At 38.5% G+C, this 21,447-nt stretch overlaps 1 protein-coding gene across 4 annotated transcripts; it reads right to left on the reverse strand.

The window, feature by feature from the left end:
* Nucleotides 1-117: 117 nt before the first annotated feature.
* LOC131781067 (uncharacterized) lies at nucleotides 118-17,901 on the reverse strand. Of its 4 annotated transcripts, XM_059097713.2 has the most exons (11): nucleotides 17,850-17,901; nucleotides 14,795-14,902; nucleotides 5,821-5,952; nucleotides 4,871-4,967; nucleotides 4,707-4,762; nucleotides 4,550-4,606; nucleotides 3,722-3,809; nucleotides 3,404-3,431; nucleotides 2,897-2,995; nucleotides 2,476-2,559; nucleotides 118-1,662 (listed from the first exon to the last, which is right to left on the reverse strand). In XM_059097713.2, the coding sequence occupies exons 3-11, from the start codon at nucleotides 5,927-5,929 to the stop codon at nucleotides 817-819; spliced, it is 1,464 nt and encodes a 487-aa protein (XP_058953696.2). In that variant the 5' UTR covers nucleotides 5,930-5,952; nucleotides 14,795-14,902; nucleotides 17,850-17,901; the 3' UTR covers nucleotides 118-816. The 4 variants fall into 4 exon arrangements, with proteins under 4 accessions (XP_058953696.2, XP_066029272.1, XP_058953697.2 ...); XM_066173175.1 differs by lacking the exon at nucleotides 14,795-14,902 and having other exon boundaries at nucleotides 17,850-17,887; XM_059097714.2 differs by lacking the exons at nucleotides 14,795-14,902; nucleotides 17,850-17,901 and adding an exon at nucleotides 9,345-9,399.
* Nucleotides 17,902-21,447: the final 3,546 nt, after the last annotated feature.

Genomic DNA, 21,447 nt, shown 5'->3' on the forward strand with positions numbered 1-21,447 from the left:
AATTGCCATGATGGGAAATTCATGATTCCATTGTGAGTCACTGTCTAGATTGTTAGGTGGCGTAGTGATGGTTAGAATTAGCTATTTTAGTGCACTTCTTTCCGCGATGAAATTTTTCCTGTATCCGCCGAATACAATGAATTGCGTTCGAAATCTATCTATAACCAGAAAACACGAGAAACTGTAAGCAAACGCGTATAACCCACTTTGGATAATTTAAGTTAGCAAGAGGACTGTTACAAGAGGGTTTACTTAACAGTGGTCTTCTGCACGGAGTTCGCATTCGAAAATGAGACCGAATTTGAAACGTAACTGCAAGCAAACTAAAATTTTGAGGTACTAGTCTTTCAGAGAAAAGTCATTCTAAGGCTGGGAAAGGCTAACCAGTGCTACCCAGTTATCTAGTGCAGAGCCTCGTGCTTGTCTCCTTCGCAGCCGTTGTTTGATCTCGTCACACAACGTGCTCTCGTCACGCAACGCGCTCTCTCGTCCCTTCAACGGGAGAGAGCGCGTTGCATGACGATACTAAACAACGGCTGCAAAGGAGACTTCTTCCACCCCTGAAACAACTGGATCCAAAGGAATAAAATTCGAAGTTGCGATCCTCGTATAGGTATTTCTTGAAAAACAAAAATCAGAACGTGAAAACAAAAAATCGCAGGAAATGCTGGAAATAGTGCCCCGTTTTGCAAGAAGTATTGACTTCACAGTAATGATCTCAGGAGAAATATCCAGTTTTATTCAACTTCACACTTGCCACGTCGTACCACACAACCACTCTTCTTCCTTTATGAAAAGGAATTTCACGAGTTTATGCTACAGGGTTTCCAACATTAACCCAAGCCCACGAAGCATGTTAGGAGACTCCAACTCAGTAGAACGGTGATTCATGAAATCGTCATTAGTTTGGTTCAATACAGAGGATTCCACTTCTTTTCCTTTCAAGTTTCCATCCAATTGCGCAAACGCCAAATCATTCGCATCCAAAGTGACTGAAGGCTCATCCACAGAACCCGTGTTCGTCGTTGGCAGGAAAAGCTCTCCACTTGACTGAGAGTTTGATGATAAAATCGACGAACTATCAGCGATTTTCATATCGGAACTTACCGACGTGTCTGTTACATCATGTTCAAGTCTATTAACAGTACTTTGGTCTGCAGCAGATGTTTCGTTCTGATTAAAGTTCCCGCTTCCTTGAGAGTAAACAATCAGCTTACTTTCGCTAACGCTACTTCCGTTGGTTTGAGGTTGAAAACAAAGGCTAGACTCCTTAACATTAGGATCACGAAGATTTTCAACGTCATCACAAGCAAGTCCTTGAGGAGACTCCAATCCTCCTTTATTGACATTTGAGCACAGCAGATTGGAAGAGGGTCCCAGGTTCTCTTTCTTTTCGTTTTCAAATGACTGAGGTTCACTGGGCTCCATGTTGACTTTTCCTCCAACCTCACATGGTTGATATGAAGAAGATTTTTTCTTCTTTCCGAATTTCTTTTTGAATTGGCCAGGTGAGTTGGAGTCCAAGCATTTCTTCAGGAGAGCTTTGTTTCCCTTCCGTTTTTTAATTTTCTTTCGTTTTACTTCCAAAATCTTTGGCTTTTCCTCAGACACAGCCCCTGAATCATTTTTCTCGAGGAAAACAAACTGTAGATCTACAAACGGCTACAAAGGAAAAATAGAAAAAAAATTAAAATAAAAAAGAACGTCTTTTCTCTTTTTACAAACGTTAAAAAGACTTCCGAAGGTCGGTTAGCGCTAACCCAAGGTGGGATCTTAATCCGGATTTCTTTATTCCTTTGTAGAAAAGCCTTTTCGAGATAATTTTCTCTCTTCCTTTATTTAGAGCATCAAATAATCAAATTCTACATAAAGCGAAGTATACTAAATTTTTTTGTACAAGCCCTCAGATTTCACACTAATCCTGGGTTAACTTAACCAATTTTTGAACAACCCGGCCCAGAGAGGGATAGGCCATGATATTTTAACAATATTATTAACACCTTGACCCCCTAAGAGTGACTAACATCTAATTTCCCCTTACAAAATCACCCTGTCTGAATCACACTAAAACTTACGGTCACGAGAATAAAAGGAAAAAAAACACCAAATGAAGAAGTTTTTGATTGTTAAACAAATTCTCCTTGAGAGCATCTTAGAAAATTTATGAAGAACAGTAAGGAGAATATGCATACTGATGTTAGGGTGTAAGAGTTGATACACAGATATTTTTGGAAAGGTAACGCCTGACGGAAGAATACAGCCATTTTAAGAGAACAGGCTTCCTTACAGTGGGGGGAGGGAAGGGGAAGGTCCTCCTCCCTCCCTCCCCCCCCCCCCCACAATGTAAACATGTTACGCTACGTTTGGTTTTCTTTTTTTCTTATTTGTAGCTTGAAGCTTTGGTTTTTTTCCCGCAGAGCCTTAACTCTCTACATATATTTCCTCTAGGCGACGTGCGTTTCCGGTTTTATTTACCTTGGAATACAGGCCATATATCCTGCACACTTCTTTCATTGTCAGGTGACCATCTAAGATTTCATCGGAACGAATGATCTCAGTCTGAAAAAAGGAGCCGTAAAGAAGATGCTGAATTAAGTGAAATTATTTTTAGTGAGGGTCTCTAAAATGACTAAGATTTTGGTTGAAAACGTCAAAAATCGTGAAAATATCATCTGAGCAAAAAAAAAAAGACAAGAAACCATCACCTATCATAGCAAGTCTTCAAGGAAAAGGCAATGTTTAAATGGTCAAAAGATGACTACATTTTTAGTTATGGCTTTTTCATCGTTCATTTTACAGTTTCGTGACTACGGTGCTGTCACGCCGCAACACTTCTAATAAGGTGTTGTCACGATTTTAACAGGCCAATTATCAAGTCAACATCACTTTTACTTACTATGTGTGTTTCAGGAATAGCAAACTTCATGACCAGAAATTTCTTCAGAACTTTTACAGTCACTTCCGAAGAACAACGCAGATAACGCGTAGGGAAGACCTGCGAAGCAAAATGTAAACATTTTTCTTCACCCTAGCTCACTCAGTTTTAAAAATGAATTACGATAACCCAAATATAGGAAATTCCAAAATGAAGAGGAGCCAGTGAACGGCAAATTCTTTCAATAGGAACATGTTCAAAAGGGGGTTCGTACAGAACGAGGTTACCATACATTGTATGCGTAGCGAATTAATCCGATCGTATAGTCTGATCGTCAAGGTGAAGATAGTCCTGAAAACCATTTTCGTCGTTTAAATTCACTATCGTTTCCACTACGTGAGCGGAAGTCATCATAACGGAAATGCAAAGTATATTGAGACGATCGATTTCTTATATCATATTGGGTGACGGAAAGCCATCGTATGATTCTTCAAAACGTGAAGTAGAAAATAAAGAACATTTCTTTACCTCCTTTTCCATCCGGTTCCTTGTTTTCCTAGAAAAGATAAAATCAAATCGAATCAAACAAAATATTTTAGCTTGCGTTTCAAACACCTTGTAAGATATGTAACGCAGTGGAACGACACGAGCTAGCTCTCAATCTTTATCGGTTTCCTTCAACGAAACTCTCTCTAGCACCCTTCCACTAACCATTTTAAGCACAAAAGTAGAGATTTGCAAGTCTCTGGATTCGAAAAATATGCTGGGAGAATGCAAGTACAAACCCCCGCGGTATCACCCCTCCCTTCTCCATCAGATCAAAAAGAAGTCAAATTGGGTTTGTACCTGAAATATTCAAGAGTTATACAGACAGGATCTTCGAAAGGAAGACTTTCTTTTTCTTGGTCATTTGACGTTGCTGTCTCGTCAGTAGCTGTGAGAAACAGAAAACAACATCTCCAACTACTGATACACCCTAAGCAAAATCGTACTTAATCGTTCACGAAAACAGCTCGTAATTCTAATTATACGATCGTGAAAACGGCCGTACAAGACGTGTAAACTATTCTAAGAAGTTGTATGATGGTTTCAAATGAGGTCTTAACCACTATCCTAACAATAAGCAATAGGCTTCTAAGCTTCCGCCGATCCACAGCATCATCAGGGACAGAAAAGTTTCTGTAATGCGGCCGCATAAAGAGGGATGGGTAATGAGGTGTTATAGAGCAATAAACAATGCCCAACAACTTGAGGTAGGCGAAGAAAGACGTCATAATAGGGAGTGAAGGCGTTGGGTGCTCTGGGGAATATGGTAAGGCCAAAAAGTGGGAAAGGTGAAATAATCATGAAATAAGCACAACAAATATCTAATTGGAATAAAATAACTTCTCCATAAAACTGAATAGAAGGGCTGTGAGCTTACTACGTTATTTTGGGGAACGCTACAGAATAAATTTACGATAATATCAAAGTAAATGCAGGGATAGTGTGTGAGTTGGCTTCATTTTTCTCGGAAATACAATTGGATACATTCACGATAAAGTTCACATAAAAGGACCTTTTTTTAAACTTTATCATTTACAAAAGTTTTCCTTCAACGGTTAGTGCTCACTGCACTGTCTATTCACAGATAACCTACTAGAGTAACATAAGGCTGAACTGTAAAATACAAACCTGATTCATTCTTGTCTGTTTGACTCGCTTCAAACTCTTTACGCCTATTAACCTCCTCTGAAAAGACAACGATTTCATGAATAAGTTTCAAGTTCATGAGGAAAACCAAACATCACAAATAAAACACCGTCTGCAGAAGAGTATTTTTTTTCCTTACCATGATAAATACCAGGTACGATCTTGTAAACGATGTCTTGTAAAGTTCTATCAGGTCTAAAAATAAAACACAGATATGTCTTAATTTACCAGGCGTCAGGGCAACGTACCTTGATACTAGCCTCATGCTTTGTAAAGGACTGGCTGCAATTACATTATGCTCACCGAATATGAAGAAGCGGTTTAGTTTTGTGGACTTCAACATCACAAACAGGACAGTGATATGATGTCTGGAGATATTTAACGATACAGCTGCGACAAACTAGAGATAAAAACAGAAAAAAAAAACTTAAGCGATCCAACTAAGTTGATAACAGTTCAAAAGTCAAGAACATGTCTTAATAACATTATTTTCAATTTCAAGTTTTTTTTTTCATTTTCTTTCCAATGAATCTTCGGATCGTCTTGTTTGTGAGTGTACTTATTTGTTTGGTTGGTTTTTTTGTTGTTGTTTTTTGTTCATCTTTTATTTCTCTTCGTTTTGCTCTGTTTTTTCTTTTCTTAATGTTTGTTTAGTGTTTTGATATTCAAAGCTGTAGCTAAGTGACTTAACCCTTTAACTCCCAAGATCTGATTCGTATTTCTTCTTACTGTCTCCCATAAAATCACTTGATATTACTTGGGAGAATTTAGTATCGGATCAACTTTAAGTCCCCCAAGTTATATTCTGCTTTATTCTCATCACTTTTCTAATTAATATTGTAAGAAAAAGTTCTCCCTTTGTCACTCCTGGGGATTTAAGGGTTAATTATTCTTGCCCAGATCAACTGTTTTGGTCCGAATAACGAAGTGTTAGATGGTCACATTTTCTCAGTAAATAGAAGGAACAGGTCATTTTTTACTGCCTGGGAGGGGAAGAGGGTAGGATTTTGTGGGATCATATGGTTTTCAGGGGGAACTGAGGGGGAATCAGTCGTCGCCAACCGCAGAGTATGAAGAGGGCTATACTGAGAAAATTGACTGCCAATGGGGGGGAAATCAGGAAAACCAAAACAACCAAAACCTTCACAAACGAGGAAGCAGAACAAGCCTGCTGGCTCTTCTAAAGTCTCTCGCTCACATTCAGCAGTAACATCCATTAAAAATAGAAGTTGTAAAAACGTCTCACTACTTACACGAATGCAGACACTCGACAATGGTTGTAGCATCCACTAAGTATCCACCGCATAACACGCACATAATGTGAGGGTTTAAGTCCTGAAGCTGCATCGTACGAAGAGACATCTTGATTCAGTCGTAAGAACAAGCTGGAGAAAGAAGAATAAAAAACAACCAACTTTGGTTAAATTTGTAAATATACGAGGCACTTCTAAGAATGTCGGTGTAAATTCCCGGCCTTAATGAACCCTATCACTCCCAAAGGGTGATCAACTTTTTAGTTCTCATATTAATACTGAGAGAGAAATAAGAGTGGGCAAAGTTATCAGCCATAGAGTATTGTGCTGATTTAACTCTAAATTCTCCTACGTGACAAACAACGAAATACAACGCCGCTAAAAGGGAGAATTACTAGTCCGGTCTTCGGAGTCAAAGCGTAACGAGACAGTTTCTCGGGTTGCCAGTGATTCTCCTTGAACTGTATGTTCAGTAGTTTACTCTCAAAAGTATTCTTGCAAGGTCATTAGCTCGCTCGTCTCGCACTCGTGTATAATAAAATCAGCCTTCTTTTTTTAAGCCTTCTCATCCTAATATCAGTGCACATTCCCCATACTTTTCCCTAGTCATCTCCTGTGGTACTGAGGTACTGACAAGGGGAATTTGTTTAAAAATCAAGAACTTCTTTAGTTGGTCATCTTTCTTTTACTCTCTTGGCCTTGATAACCGATTAAAATCTTTGTTTTCTTTCAGACGAGAACAGAAAAGCTTCATCGTTCATTCAGCTTTGTATCTTATCAACATTTGACCTCATCAACGAAAAAAAAAAATTCAAAACGGAAAGAGTGTTGAGGCGGCTAGATCTTTGAAATCAAAGTAGTTCTGTTAACCGTAAGATGAGACCCTGATCATGAAACACTTAAATACTAAGCACGTTGGAATCCTTTTCTTTCTTCACCCTCCCTAGCCTCAAGCGTACCATTACAAGCACTTAAACCCCAAGTGGTCAATTTCAACAGAAATGTACAAGCACTTTAATTCCTGCGTGCTGATGCTAAATATAGAACGAATTGGCCCTAAATTTGTCGCAGGATGCATGCAAATTGAGTAAAAATACATCGCCACGGGGAGATTGATTTCCTGATAGTATAAATACCTAAGTTCTTCTCAGTCTTAATATGTTTCTCTGTTATTTGTAGAGAGTTTGAAGCAATTGTAGCTTCAACAATAGTGTGCGCAATTGTTAAATGTCATTACAAAGTCATGCCAGCATACCTACATTTCGGGAAGACACTTTAGACGATTGAACTCGAAGTAAGCTGGCTTTCTTGTCCAAAATAAGACTAAAAACTAACTAAAGATCATGCGGCACATTCCTTAAATTCGATTGGAAAACATCTTCACGTGTTCATCGGCAGGCGAAAATTAATTTCGTCTTTCTCTTCCATGGTAACTAAAAACACATTTACATGTAGTGACGACCGGTACATGTATATTGGTTGATTATCATATATTATGGAGTCTGCTAACTCACACAGAAATATTACGGAATACCACCAATAAGCGGTCAGATGAGCCTCCTCGGACTCAAAGAATCTTGAAAAGGCTGGTTAGCTATGTGTTTCGAACTAGGAAGCGACAAAATAAAAAGAAAAATAGAAGATGACTGAAACACACGCACGCGATAGAAACTTGTGATCATCTTTATGAATTCAAGTTGCGTTCAGTGCTCGGGTATCCGAGCACTGAAATAACAAGGACCATAGCAGGCACGGAACCATTCTTCTTCGACTGACTCTATCAAAATACAAGTAGCACAGTAACCGTGTGCTGTTCTTTTTAAATCAAATAAACCAGCAAAAAAAATGCGAAATATACTGGGCGAAAGTTTTAACACTACGACAATATTCTTGTAATTATCGCGAACGTCACGCACTACCTTGCCACGGTCGATCGGTGAAAGCTGTCCTTGAGAAGTTGTGAGATGATAGAGCTTTGTATAAACTTTGGGTAAATTTTGTATAAACGTATTTGATGAGCTTAAGGTCTTCTTGCAGGTATGCTTCTCTGTTCCGCACACCAACAAGGCTATTACTGCGATTTCAGGAGTCCGTTTAGTGTAGCTGTTTCGTAACCTCAAATTGATATTTCGATATTTCAGAAAAAGGCCTTTTCAGTCCGCTCTTCCAGAATTAAACAGGTCATCGTACTTTTATTGAAATAACAAGGCTAAATGTTCGACAAAACGAATCCTTTTCAAACGGGATCTAAACTTCTAAGGTGACTGTGGACAGTCTGCGTAACACTGAGGAAACCGTTCTCACGCTGCAAAGCTTGACAAGGCGCCGTGAAATGCGACTGATGACACCTTTGAAGGAGAACTATTACTGCTCAATATATTTTATGCTCACACGTAAATGTGTCCCTTTTAATTTTTATGAAGCTGGTTAGGAGGATATGAGCTTCACTGAATGTTGAAGTTTCAAATAAAATTAGGAAAGGCAAACAAATGCAAAAAGTAACACTTAGCGATAGGAGAGACCACTGAACAACTACACTCGTGTACGGGGAAGAACAGCAATTCATAGAATGAATTGTATTTGTAGAGTACCTCTCTATATATCAATGGCGAGATATTTTATTTCTCAAGGAAAAAAAAGCGATTCGCCTTTATTATCAGCTTTGACTTCTGACCAATCGATCTATACAGTCTCATGTTACTTCATTTTCAATAAACTTTCATTCCCGCAGCTGATAAGCGTGGTCTGCTAGTAAGGAAACCAACAGCTGAGGATTTCTTCCGTGTGAAGTATTTTGGACATAGCTTGCACGGAAATTCGAACTTGATACATACCTCGAGCTCATTTCACTTCATAAGCATATCAAAACCCAGTCAAATGTTTGTTTCGCTTTTGACTGGCTTCCATAAGTTCCCCCAGTAAACTGAAGTCTTAGTCATGTGTAAAAAGCGTGTATGCATGAAAACAGTCAACAGAGGGTACGTTCACCTGAACTCAATCAGTTAAAACGAAGGTAACTTGTCCCACATACCACCAACCTGTTACTAAGTCATATAGCGAGATAGCAAATTAAGGCCGGTACATAAAGAAAGTATCAGAAGACTGAACAGAAGAGTCTAGCTAGTATTAAAATTGTATGTCCACACTGACAGTCCTGATATATGGTCGGGCGTTCGACCAAGTCACTTAAAACACAAAACCACATTTCTACCGTCAAGACAGGAACCCGTATTTTAAAGATATGAAATACACTTTGTCTACAAGGAACAAACTTTGGCTCAATGATTGTTATGTTGGATAAATCACAAGCGAAAAAGTGAAGATTCAGGCGAGTCGCAAACCAAGCGGGTACTAGATGATCGATTGAACTTAAGTTGCGAGATCAACCACAAGCTCAAACGCTACTTTCAGCGCGATCAAACAATTATCTGATAACGTTTTCACACAAATAGTCGAAGAATATGTTTTTCTAACGTACCTATAACGTAAAGGAGTAAAAGCGGTCAACTACAAGAGAAATTTACCTTTTTCTGTGACCGTGTCTTCGCCGATTGATGAATTCGTTCCTGTAAAGGACACAGAGCGTAGCGTTGTATTGATTTACAGACCACGTGATCTGTTGTGTCAGTCAACGCCGAACAAAGGGAGCCGATTACTTGAAGAAAGCAGACTAAAGACGTGTGAAAATTTTTGTTTTGAATAAGGTAGCTTGCGTTTGGAGCAGAAAAGGGTCATTCGCGCAGAAGTTTAAGAAAAGAAACTGAGACAGACTTTGTTCGTAAAATTTATGAAGCGTTATTATCGGCAAGCCATTGCTCTGAATCTATGGACTTTTCAACAACGAGGCTCTCTTCTAGATTTCATTGTTTGAACAACTAAAGTTGCTCTGTGGTAAGATCATTCGTAATAAAGTGCACTTATCAATGACCGTTTCGCACAAGTAGTGCCAAAAGAACACGAAAGAATTGAAATTAACTTCAGAGCTAAGCTGCGAGCGAGTGTAGAGGATCATACGCTTGAAAGATGAAATGCAGCTTACTCTTGAATATTTGATTACTTATTGTCATCCAGCGAAGTAAAACAACAGAGGCTTGCAAGAATGGAAGGACATGGTGAAATTGTGAGAGGGCTTACTTTTCAATCATCGCAAGAATGATGGTTGCACCTTGAGTTTTATTTACTCGACGTTTTGATGGCAGATATTCGTCCATGCAAATGCCTGAGATGCAGATGTTCGGCGGACTCAGTCCATGATAGGTCACCGAGTGTTGTTCAGTTCATCACCCAGCCATAATCCACAGAAAAAGCCCAAGTTCCAAGCGCAAGTTTTCACCAGGAGTTGAACCTAAAACAGTATTGTTTCTGATGTTCTAACACTAAACACATTAAAAGTTATGCTACTCGTAACTCTCTTCCCTGGCAGTTGTAACTCTTTGAAAGTTAGCAGTATTCGGAACAGAACTGAAGATTAGGTTACTAAGAAGGAGGGAGTTTTTAACTGTAAGTCATGAATTTGAAATATTACTGAACGTAACGCAATGTTTAACTGCCCGGCAGTCTGAAATGTTCGCAGAATTTCCGCTGAAAGTTTCTTTCAAACTTCCTATGAATATCAGACATTTGTTGCGAAATGTCAAGCGATTCCAAAACTATCTTTGGTCTTTTAGAGGACAAATTTTCTGAGCTTGTGTATAGCATATAATCGCCAGGTTTGCGACACTAGGAAACATTTCTGACTTAGGAATTTTATAAAATACACAACCTCAGAAAATTCTGCCTTTTAAAAACCAAAACAATTTTGGAATCGGATGACATCCCTCAGTAAACAAACCTCAAACACTTTAATTAAGTTTTTATATGCATGAGGCATTCTATGGGAATTCGGTGAATATTCAGTCTTCCTGCAGGGCCATTAGTCTATTTGAGAGCGAGTTTTTAAACAAAGCCGAACTTATATTTGTCATGAGTAGGACGTTAATGATCTGTTAAAAATACCGGGGTACACAACAGAAGCCATATGAAAGGCTTTAAATCTGAGGCAATAAGAAATATGTCCGAAATTGATTCATTTAGAAACAGACTGCAGCTAAGAAAATTGAGACACGATATTTCTCTTTGTAATCTGTTAAAACAGCTCAGTAACACTGATTCGTGTTTATTCACTCGTGTAAATATCGATGACAATTACGTGTTTAAACTGAGTTCAACATTTAACCTTCTTAGTTTAAACTTACACAAGGTCTTTGCTTGAACCATTTCAAAGTTTTGTTAGCAGAACACTGGGTGTTTTCATGCGCTGCACCATAGGGCTTGATAGACGGCAAGAGAGTCTCTTCAAACTAGTGGCAGAGTACCCAATTTGCAGAGTTATTTGCAAGAAGGCTGGAGACTAGATATTGCCAACAAACTTTACCAGAGTCTCTCTCGACCCCAGAGTACAAAAAGTAAAAATACCGGTAGTATAAGGAAAAGCTGAGGCAAATATATAATGGACTAGACCCCTTTCTAGAAAGAGCAAGGTCTCAATAACATTTTCCAAAAGGGGCTGCTGATGATGTAATAGGCGGCTGTACCCGAAAAGGGGTCTTACGGCGAAACCCAAACACGACAGCCTGTTCGAAGGCTCAATAGATGCCAGTAGGAGCCCTTATGAGAGGCGGTAGACTACCGGTAGCCGGCTTTTTTTGCAATACTTCAGTTACTTCAAGCAACAGAAATCAAAACAATCTCTGGAGTCAGTCAAAAAGACAGACTTCACAATCTATTATTTCGAAGTCATCGACGCTCTAGAACAATTAAATGGGCAATGTAACAGCACTTTTTGTCTTATCCATGACTATTTGTGCCGTTGAAAAGACATATCGAGAAATTTGTCGACAGTAATCTATGAGATTCGTTCTGAAAGGGACTAAAACATCACAATAGCTCTAAAGACGACTCAACACAAGATATTAATACTCTTAACACATTTACAAGTGCGTTACCTAATCAAATTGTGTTTGCAATGTCAGTGGTTGGTGACGATAAATACTGTGAGGGTCAACAGCAAAATTTTCATCGATCACCAACTATGATTTTTCTTTGATGTAGAAAAGTCAATTTCCAACCAATCTGCAATGCATTCCTCTCTCCCACACTAATAGTTTTACAGCAGGAACATCAAAGTTTGAGAATCACAAAAATGTTCGTAAAAAACCTTTCGTGTTCGTTATCTACGATTCACTTTTATCCTCTCCATTCCTAGCCAGTGTTATTTCCTCTGGTTCTTTGCCTCCTTTCTTAATCTAACGTTCTTTAGCTCAATCACGTTGCAGCAAGTTTAGTTTGCACCTGGCAAACAATGAGTCGAAATTTCGAATCCGTGCTGGTTTAATTTCTTCCAGACCAAAGTAAAGAGCTGGCGCTTACTGTCGAAAATTTCTATTATTACACGATCGTTTTGCAGCCCGGGAATTTGTCACGCAGCCGTCAGATCTCGGGAAATCTGACGACCCTCGCAAGTGAATACGTTTGGTCTTAATTTAAAAAGTGAAAAAATTTCAGTAAAAGAACTTTTGACATGGGCACTACTGTTCGCTGTTCGTTGCTTTTCTTTTCTTTTTTTACGCGAAAAAAACATAATTTTTAGACACAAAGGTTATGCAAAACAGAACGATAGACTCATTTGAATTCATCTAAAAGGGGTCATCAACACTCGACAGCTAATTAAAATTCGACAAGATCGTTTTTACACTCAACCTTCTATTTTTTGTTAAAAAAGACCTGTATCTTGCAGTATAAACTATTGATAACACTCTGTTTCCCGGTCTGTTCCCTACTAAGTTGATCCGAAAATAGATCTCAGAGCCGGGTTATTTTAGTCTCAGACAGTAACTGATGACTTAATGAAATGCACGTACTCAGGGAAACAAACAGAGTTTGTCCACGGGAGAGATTTCGGTTTAACTCCGGTCAAAGCACATTCATCGTCACTGCTCTAATATTCTAGGACAGTTTTCAGGTTACATATCTGATGTAAAATCTTGTGCTAAGTGCTAAAATGTCAATTGAAATTCCTGTCGTATTGATGCTAAGTTTGGGAGAATCTGAAGAGTTTTTTCATCAGTTTTGTGACACAAACCTGTATGAAGAAAACTGTCGCATTAATTTAAGATTAAAACGCACTTAAATTTGGTAGACTTAAAAATCTTTCGGTAAGTACAGTAATAGCTTGGTTGCGCCTTCTTTAAAACTTAACATGAAGAACATATATTTAAGACTTCTAGAGTTTTAAAGGTTCATTACTATATATCGGTATTTTAAAATTCACGGGAGAATTTTGTGCGCGTTGAAATTGTTCCAAATTCGGTCAATTAGGCCTCGTGTAACCGAAAGGAGTGTCAGCGCTGTGTCAAATAGGACTGCGGAACAGAGAAATCATGACTGCATCACATGAACACAAGAGTCTAATCGATCGTCAACATGCCTGTAAGGTGTGTGCTTCGGGTGACTAAACGATAACGTAGTACTATAGAAGGCATGGGTAAGATTTTTCTTGGGTCAAGTTATCACAAAATTGCTATTTCTAAAGCGACATTATCAATCATAGCAATTGCCTAAAAGTACAGGTAATTTTTTGAAAAGTTTAACGCTTCATCTATTGCAATTTTTTTAAATGGGTTTTTAGTCACGCAGTAGATCGCAGTAGATCGGTTGACAGTTTTCCAGGCAGAACCTTCGATGAACTCATTGAAAAAACACCAGGACCGTTTCATTTCAGACACGCCATGTATTTTATTACTTGAGAGAAAAGAAGCTGTGAATTTTTCACGGTGAAACGCATCTTTACCGAGGAAGATTAAGTTATGCAAAACAGTCTATGTCAAGTGCAGAGTGTAAATTAGGTCTTTCAAATTATCCAGCTGTAAAGGAAAATATGTTCCTCAATCAATGCTGAGGTCTTGATTAAAATCGAAACGGCAAGAAATCTTGTCATGGTAGACAAATTCGGAGGATACTGAATAACTACGGTCGGCTAAACTGTACTGAGGGGGTGACACGAACTCGCTTCCGTTTAGCAACTGATTTGCAATTGTCCTTCAATTCGTCAACTTTTACTTTAATTTTCTATGGAAAAAGGAAATCAGTCATCTAAACTATCCATTTTTGCTTCTAAACTATTTCATCTTGTCCTACGAGGTTGTTCATGGTATGTTGGTAAAAAAAATTAAAAATTAAAAAAAAAAAAAAAAAAACTTATGTTCTAAGTTCAGGCGCTGTTTTCAAGAAGATGAGAACTAAATATGTATTTCGAGTTCAATTCACCTCATGTACCTATCAAACTCGTTCAAACGTACGTTTTGCTTCTGACTGGCTTCCGCTGGTGGCCGCGAGTAACTAATTGTTTCAAGCATGTGTCAAAAGCGTGTATGCATGGAACATTCAACATTGGTGACGATCAACTCAACTAAATCAGTGAAAATGCAGCCAACTTGTTTTGAATACCACAAAATGATTCAAAGTAATCTAGTTTACTGGAAAAAATAGGGAGACTGTGTGAATTTAAGTGTCAGTAAATCGAATAGAAGAGTGTAGTTTGCAAATATTCTGTCATTTGACAGAGAATTTGAGCATTTGACTAAATCCTTTACGACACAAAACCACATTTTACTGTTAAGAGAAAAGCCCGCAGTTTACAAAAAATGTTCTTCTTTAGGATCGTCGAATTAACCTTGATGATTGAAATTTTCAGAAGACAGCTAGCAAATACGAGATGATTCATGAGAGTCGCAAACCAGGCAGGTACTCGATTAGTGATCGATTGAACTCAAGTTGCGAAATCAACCACACGACCTTACACAAATTCAAACGCAACTTTCAACGCGTGCAAGCCGTTATTTTGTTACCATTTTAACTCACATAGTCGGAAAATACGTTAGTCTAACGTATGTTTAAATCAAAGGAGTAAAAGCAGTCAATTACCAGACAAATTTACCTTCTTCTATGGCAGTATCTTGGCCGATTGATGAGTTTGTACTTGTAAAGGACAGAGCGTAGCTTTGTGTTGATTTACAAACCACGTGATCTGTTGTGTCAGTCAACGCTTTTGGAACAAAGGGAACCAATTACTTGACGAAAATAGAATAAAGAAGTGTATGAATTATTGCACTCACCTGTATCTTTCGCGTTCGTAACAAAAAAATGAGTCCTTTCAGTTGTGGCACAAAAAAGATGGTCCTGTAGTGCTCATTTTCTCCATTTGCGGGATTTTCTAAGTTCTTCTCAAAAGGCTCTGATCTAATACCACTCAAAGCTCTGAGTTGCCTTGATACATCCATTTTATTACTGTTTATGGATAAGGCAAATTTGTTCTACAGATTCGTTTGCGATTGATGCGTTATTTTAAGTCTGACTCCGTGAGCCAAATTAAATCAGACCTCTGGTAAAAAAAAAAAAACCGTTATCCTCAACCCCTGCATTAAAAAATATTTTACACTCGAAAACCTAACTGAATCGTACTTTCTGGCCTTTGTGGAATAAAAAAAAAGAAGATTGTGAACACATTTGAACACTTTGAACAAGTAAAGGTAACCAGTCCTCTTCCTATAGTAGTTCGGCAGAACTTTGGTTACCTCTTGAGTTAAATAACCAGCTATTCATTCCACCTTTTGATCCAGTAATTAATTTGTCTATGTGATATAGTCCGAGGTATTTTTCGACACCAGATGCATATAACCTACGTCAGTTATATGCTTATGACTACAGACATTGGCTTTTGTGCGTCACTCTCCAACTCTTTCAAGCATGCTTCTTTAAGCCATTAGTGTAAGTAATATGGCGACGGCAGCCGGAATTTGAAATAAAATCATGACAAAATCACATGTACTCAAACGATTCTAATCACAACAATGCATGCAGTGATGTGGCGTTCAGGTGGCCGAACTATTGATAGAGAACGAGCGGACGAGGAACACCTTCCCTCTACTGAAGTTATCAAAGTACAAATAATTAAGCAAATTTCCACTAGGTAACGACTTGATGACATATAATGCCCCGAAAAGTACGGCACTGCGTATTTAATTGCAATTCTCTCACAGTATAGCGAGGTCCACGCAGTTATGCAACAGATCGTTTTTAGTTAAACAGTTTTTGACGGCCTTCTAGTGAGCAAATCAGACAAGACAATTTCATTTTAACGTACAATGCCTTTTGTCTTTAGCTGAGCAAAAGTAAGACGTGCCCAGCTGCAATACTTTCCATTCTGCTGAATGTCACCGTAACCCAGGAATTTTCTCGGTTGACTGTAAAGACTGTAGAACGTTGTTCACTGCCCCTCATCTGGCTTTCCTCTTCAATAAACTGCATCCTTTTCAAAATTTCCTGTGTTCCTTAATAAGTCACACAGGTCAAAAGCCTTTAAGGTAACTTCCTACATGGACGAAATAGTCTTTCCATAGTATGCAAAGTACCGAATTGTGAGCGGATCATGTAAAATAAACGTACATCCGCGATACGGTACTCGTAAATCTTAGCAGACAAGTGCTTGCTGACCAGAGCATTCAGTTAAATTTCTATTCAAGTCTAGCTCCGAAACCAAAGTTTTGATTTCTCCAACCTATTACCTACCAAACATTGCATGGAATGTTCGACTTCTAAATCAATTTAGAACTGCTATTTCTATTTAGAACAGATCGGTTGTTCTTCTTGCCAGCTTGGGTCGTGAAATCGACTTTGCAGCGGCTTTGTCAGTAACTTCTTACACGGTTTTATTCAGACGTACATCGTACTATTAATTATCCCGACCTGAAGCATAAAGTATGATGAAAATACTATTCTTAAACCTTTTAAAATCCCGGAACGGCGAACCAAATACAAAGGTCTGATTCAAAAAAGTGTCTACTTATGTTGAATTTGCTCCCTCCAAATTTGAGTGAAATGTTCGACGTTTGAACGAGCCTCGTGCAAGGTAGTTTGAAAACCTTGTAACAATGAGTAGCTGGTGTAATCAGAATTGACGACATAGGCCGCATGTAAAGCCTAAGGTTACAAACGATTTCGATACAACATAAACATTTATGAGAGCGAAACCTAAATTACACAAAGTTGACGCAGTGAACGAAGAAACAATTAATTCGAGCCGTTGGAATAATTATCAATATATTTCCCTAGCTTCTCGTGGTTAGAAATCTTCATTTTCTGCATCTTCAGCTTTTCCTTACGTATGCACCGGTTCAAGAGTAAGAAACCTGTTTCCGTATGGTCAACTGTGACTATCGGTTTAGAAGATTTCGATGACGGAAATAGGAACTCGCCACATATGTAGATATTTATTTCCGTGACATTGTGAACGTATCAAATCCATTTAAATGTTTGCGTTGCTTTAAAGTGGCTTCTCTCAGAGATCGTGAGTGAACTGAGTCAAAAACGTCATGTATCCGTCTCTATGAGTCCGGCAGCATTGTATCTTCGTTCAAAGAAAATAAAATGCAATCCTGAAGTTCCGATCTGACTTGTCTTAGATACGTTTCCTGAGTAAAACCCGAATTGCCAAGATAGGATCATATCTGGAAATAAGGTCTTAGCAAATAAGAAATTAAAGAACTTTACTTATGGTATTCAGCTGAGGCTAAATAGCTCAAATGCTACAGACCACGGGCACGCGATCACAGACGAACATAAAGAATTAGTTGTGAGGACTTGTCAGAGGCAACTCAGTTTTACCGTCAACGAAACATACCACATGAAAACATTTCAAATAATTAAAAATGTTTCCTGGTCAAACAGAGGCAAAATTATGCCCGACAATTTAAATTTTTGCCAGACTGTACGCGAAAAATTGAAGACTTGTGCGAGTTACAAAACAAGCGGGTGCAACTGATTTGGAACCGAGTTGCGATATCAAGCGCGCTCTTTAATAAGCTCGAAGGCAACTTTCAGCGCGTGCAAGAAATCGTCTAGTGATTTTTTTACGCAGATAGAAGAAGCATTTGTTTTTCTAACGTCTGTCAAAATTTCAGAAGTAAATGAAGCCAGGAACAAGAGATTTTTACCTTTTTCTATCGAGGTTACCTCGCCGACTGATGTTTCGATCTTCAGGGAAAGGAGACAGAGCGTAACGTTGTATTGATTTACAGACCACGTGACATTTTCTGCCAATCAACTAGAAAACAAAGGGAGCCGATGTAGGTATACCGAGTGTGTGAATTATTACGTCTATTTAACCTGATCCCCTTTAAAAGAAAAACAGACAAACACTGAGAAATATCAAAAAAAAAACCGAGGGTAAACAAAAAGCTCCAACAATTATTTCTAAAGGGAAATTAGTATGGAAGGTATTTGCGGAGTTTCCCTGGAGTTTAACATGTTTCTCTGTTGGCAATGCAACAATTCATCCAAGGCGAGCTCAGTGCCTACACATAACCTATTCCACTTACCCGGACTGACTTATCGATATGTTTATGATCTAGATGAGGTTTAAATAATATCATTCAGTATCCGTAAACCAACGACCAGAGGTAAAGTAGTTTAACAGTTGGCAGCTGAATAGTTAATTTAGGATCTTGTCAAGAAGAAATTGTAACTCTGGAAAGCCGAGAAGTGAACGATCCCATATCACAAATGTGAACTCGACGAAGATCGTTGCCGCATACTAGATAGCAAAATGGAAGGGGCTGGCAAACTATGAGACTCTATTACCACGAATTGACTGCCAAAGCTTTGCTAGTGCAGATTTCAATAAATCGTGGGATTTCAAAACCAAACCTGCCAAATTTTAAGACAATACAAGAAAAATCCTGATCAGAACTGCCGAAGAAGACGTTTCTATTGGCAGCGGTCAAATTCGGCGTCCAAGCAAACTTTTCCTACAGACCAAGAATGTCAAGCGCTCGACATTTTAAGCTATCTAAACTAGCAGAAGACGATTATAAATATATTTCTATTGATCTCACGTCAAACCCGTAACTCCCACGAGTGACGAAGACAGAATTTCTCCTTACAATATCAATATAATATCAAGCAGATAAGTAATGCGAATAAGGGAAATTCTTCAATTAGGGGATTATCAGTCGATCCAAAACCAAATTCTCCGAACTAGCATCGTACGAACTGTATGGCAAACAGTCAGGAGAATAACTGTTAACATCCTGGGAGTGAAAGGGTCGACATATGTGATTTTCTAAATCTGGCTCTCTTAACTTTGTATTGTAATTGTTTCTGATGGCCAGCACTCTCTCCCTCTTTATTTCTTCGGTCAATCATTTACTTCTTTCTGTAATATGGACTGGATTATAATTTAAAAACCCTTGTTATTTGACTGCAAGCGTCCAACTAGTGCAGAGTGGTTGCAATTGTGAATTAGTAAGGTTGACGGTTTATAAGTGCCCCTATTGCGGACCCCTTGTGATAGGGGGGTGCATATCAGCAGGGTGAAATAGAATGCTAGCGGATAATGAAGCGAATTAACTAAATAAGGAATTAGAAAGCGTGTGTAGATGTACTCAGCACCTCTGTGTCGACTTAAGACACCTTAGCTGAAATATCAGAATAGCTTGTATTCTGAACTTTTATATTTTAAGTCAATGCCCTCTACCAAACTATGCGATAAACTTTAAATCGCTCAAAGGTCTAACATTCATGGATACTTTTTTTCTTGTTCATCGATGAAAAAGTTTAGTCATACTCGAGGGTATATCGGCTTGCTCGTAGCTCATTTGAGCCTGTTTCCTTGGCATGAAGCAACTAAGGAATTAGCTCTGTGTGTTGTCGGTCGTGATTGCTCTTTCTCGATCCCTCATCAAATGTTAAGGTTCGTTCTGTTCTGTTCGTTTGCTGTGCAACTGTCGTGAATGGTTTGAACCAAACTTACACAACTTGACTGTAGACAACAACAATTCACTAGACTCTGATGATGTGAATTTGTGTCCAGAACAACATTCCAGAGTGATGGTTCCATTTTAGAAACTTCAGCCCCATGTAAGCAAAGCTGTTCGAGTAGTCTATTTTAACAACCGGTGAAGCTAGATTCACACCGGACGTTCTTAGATCAAACCGATCTCTCGATATCACTTGAAAAGAGATCTTTTAAATAGACTAGGGTCGCATCATTCATACTTTTAAACATCGTGAGAGTTTTTTCTTTCTCTCTCCTCGCCTTGAGATTGGACCAGCCAAGTTTGCACAATAATTCCTTCGTAAACATGGTAAATAACCGTTAGTCGGCAGCTGTGATGACACGCACGATTTAGTACCGTTTGAAGTTTGTCATTGAAGTGGTCTCTGATGTTATTTCCCATACGTATGACGCTGCAATAATCAAGTATAGTTCAACAATCACCTAATAGACACTAATCAGTTAAGTAGCAGTAACGAAAGGCTCACCCTTATAATAACCCCTGTTCCAGATGATGCTTTATTAGAAAGACTCCTTACATGAGTGTCCCACGTCGGAGACTCATCGATTGCTTTGCCAAGACAATACATTTTCTATTTCCAACTTTTTTCAAAGAGATCCCATTTGTGGATAGATCAAGTACTTCTGCAAGAGTCGCTAATTATTTGCCTAGATCCTATCAACATATATTCCGTCTTTAGAACATTCAAGGTGAGCCTATTTACTATGCCATGTTGCAGCTCCATCAGGGATGCTGCAAGCTGTGGAAGTCGTTTTAGTATCATCTCCATGCATTCTTATGGCAGCCTTCATGCATATTAGAAGCTTACTAAAGCGGCCCAAGTCCAAGGAAACTCCATATCGGTTTTAGAGGTGCTTTCTCGGAGAGGATGGATGGATAGATGGACGAATAACTGGCGGATCCTTACACGAAAACAAACTTTAAACACAATATAATAACTCTAAACACTATACCTTGCGAACAGACAACCAACACCGCTCGATCTCAGTGATTTAAGGACTACCCGGCATAAGGTTTCAATTTACCTTTAGAAGATACTTAATCGTGAATTGTTTTGAGGGCTTGAATATTTTCTGTCTGTGTGTAGAAGGAGCCCTGCAACAAAATCACTTGGGCTGGCACAATGATCTTAACTTCAATTTAAATCATTTTTCGGTAATAAAAGCCACACTGCTTGTGCGAGCACCAATCCGTTGGTGGAAAGGTGCAGTAACAATTACGAAAGCAATGACGAACCAGCTTATCTAATTTCAAAGGCAACTCTCAGTTTGACAAGCTGGTATGTTTGACTCCACTGAATTTAATGAATTTTGAAATAGAAAAAAAAAAAAAAAAGACCAACAAATTTTACTTACCGGAAAAAAGCTGGTATATCTATTGAGACTTATACTCCATTCAAACCAGAAAAACATGTTCAGCGGCTAAACCGGGTTTAACTGGATGAAAATCAGATTGAACGGAGAACTGAAAAATCGAGTTTTCCATAGATTTCAAGTAGTCTTCAGTTTTGATTTCCGATGCGCTAACTTTTATATCGATAAACATTGGTTTAAGCAGCTTCCACATGATTACGAAAACAATTTTCAACTGTTTTTAACAAAAAAGCTTTAAGACATGTTTTAGCTTTGGTGTTAATGGGGTAATGGGGATTCAAAACCTGTTGGTTCAGTCCACGCTCTGTCTACTCTCTGAGAGCATTAAAACGGATAACAAACAATTTTACTGGTAAGCATGT

This window comes from Pocillopora verrucosa, chromosome 10 (genome assembly GCF_036669915.1).
Source record: "Pocillopora verrucosa isolate sample1 chromosome 10, ASM3666991v2, whole genome shotgun sequence".
NCBI lineage: Eukaryota > Metazoa > Cnidaria > Anthozoa > Scleractinia > Pocilloporidae > Pocillopora > Pocillopora verrucosa.

Bases quoted from the DNA above. Each gene is read 5' to 3' on its own strand.
- LOC131781067 (XM_059097713.2), bottom strand. From the start codon at position 5,929: ATGTCTCTTCGTACGATGCAGCTTCAGGACTTAAACCCTCACATTATG. The intron at 4,968-5,820 runs GTAAGTAGTGAG...TTTTATCTCTAG, and splicing joins TGTCGAGTGTCTGCATTCGT to TTTGTCGCAGCTGTATCGTT. The intron at 1,663-2,475 runs GTAAATAAAACC...TTTCCTTTGTAG, and splicing joins TATATGGCCTGTATTCCAAG to CCGTTTGTAGATCTACAGTT.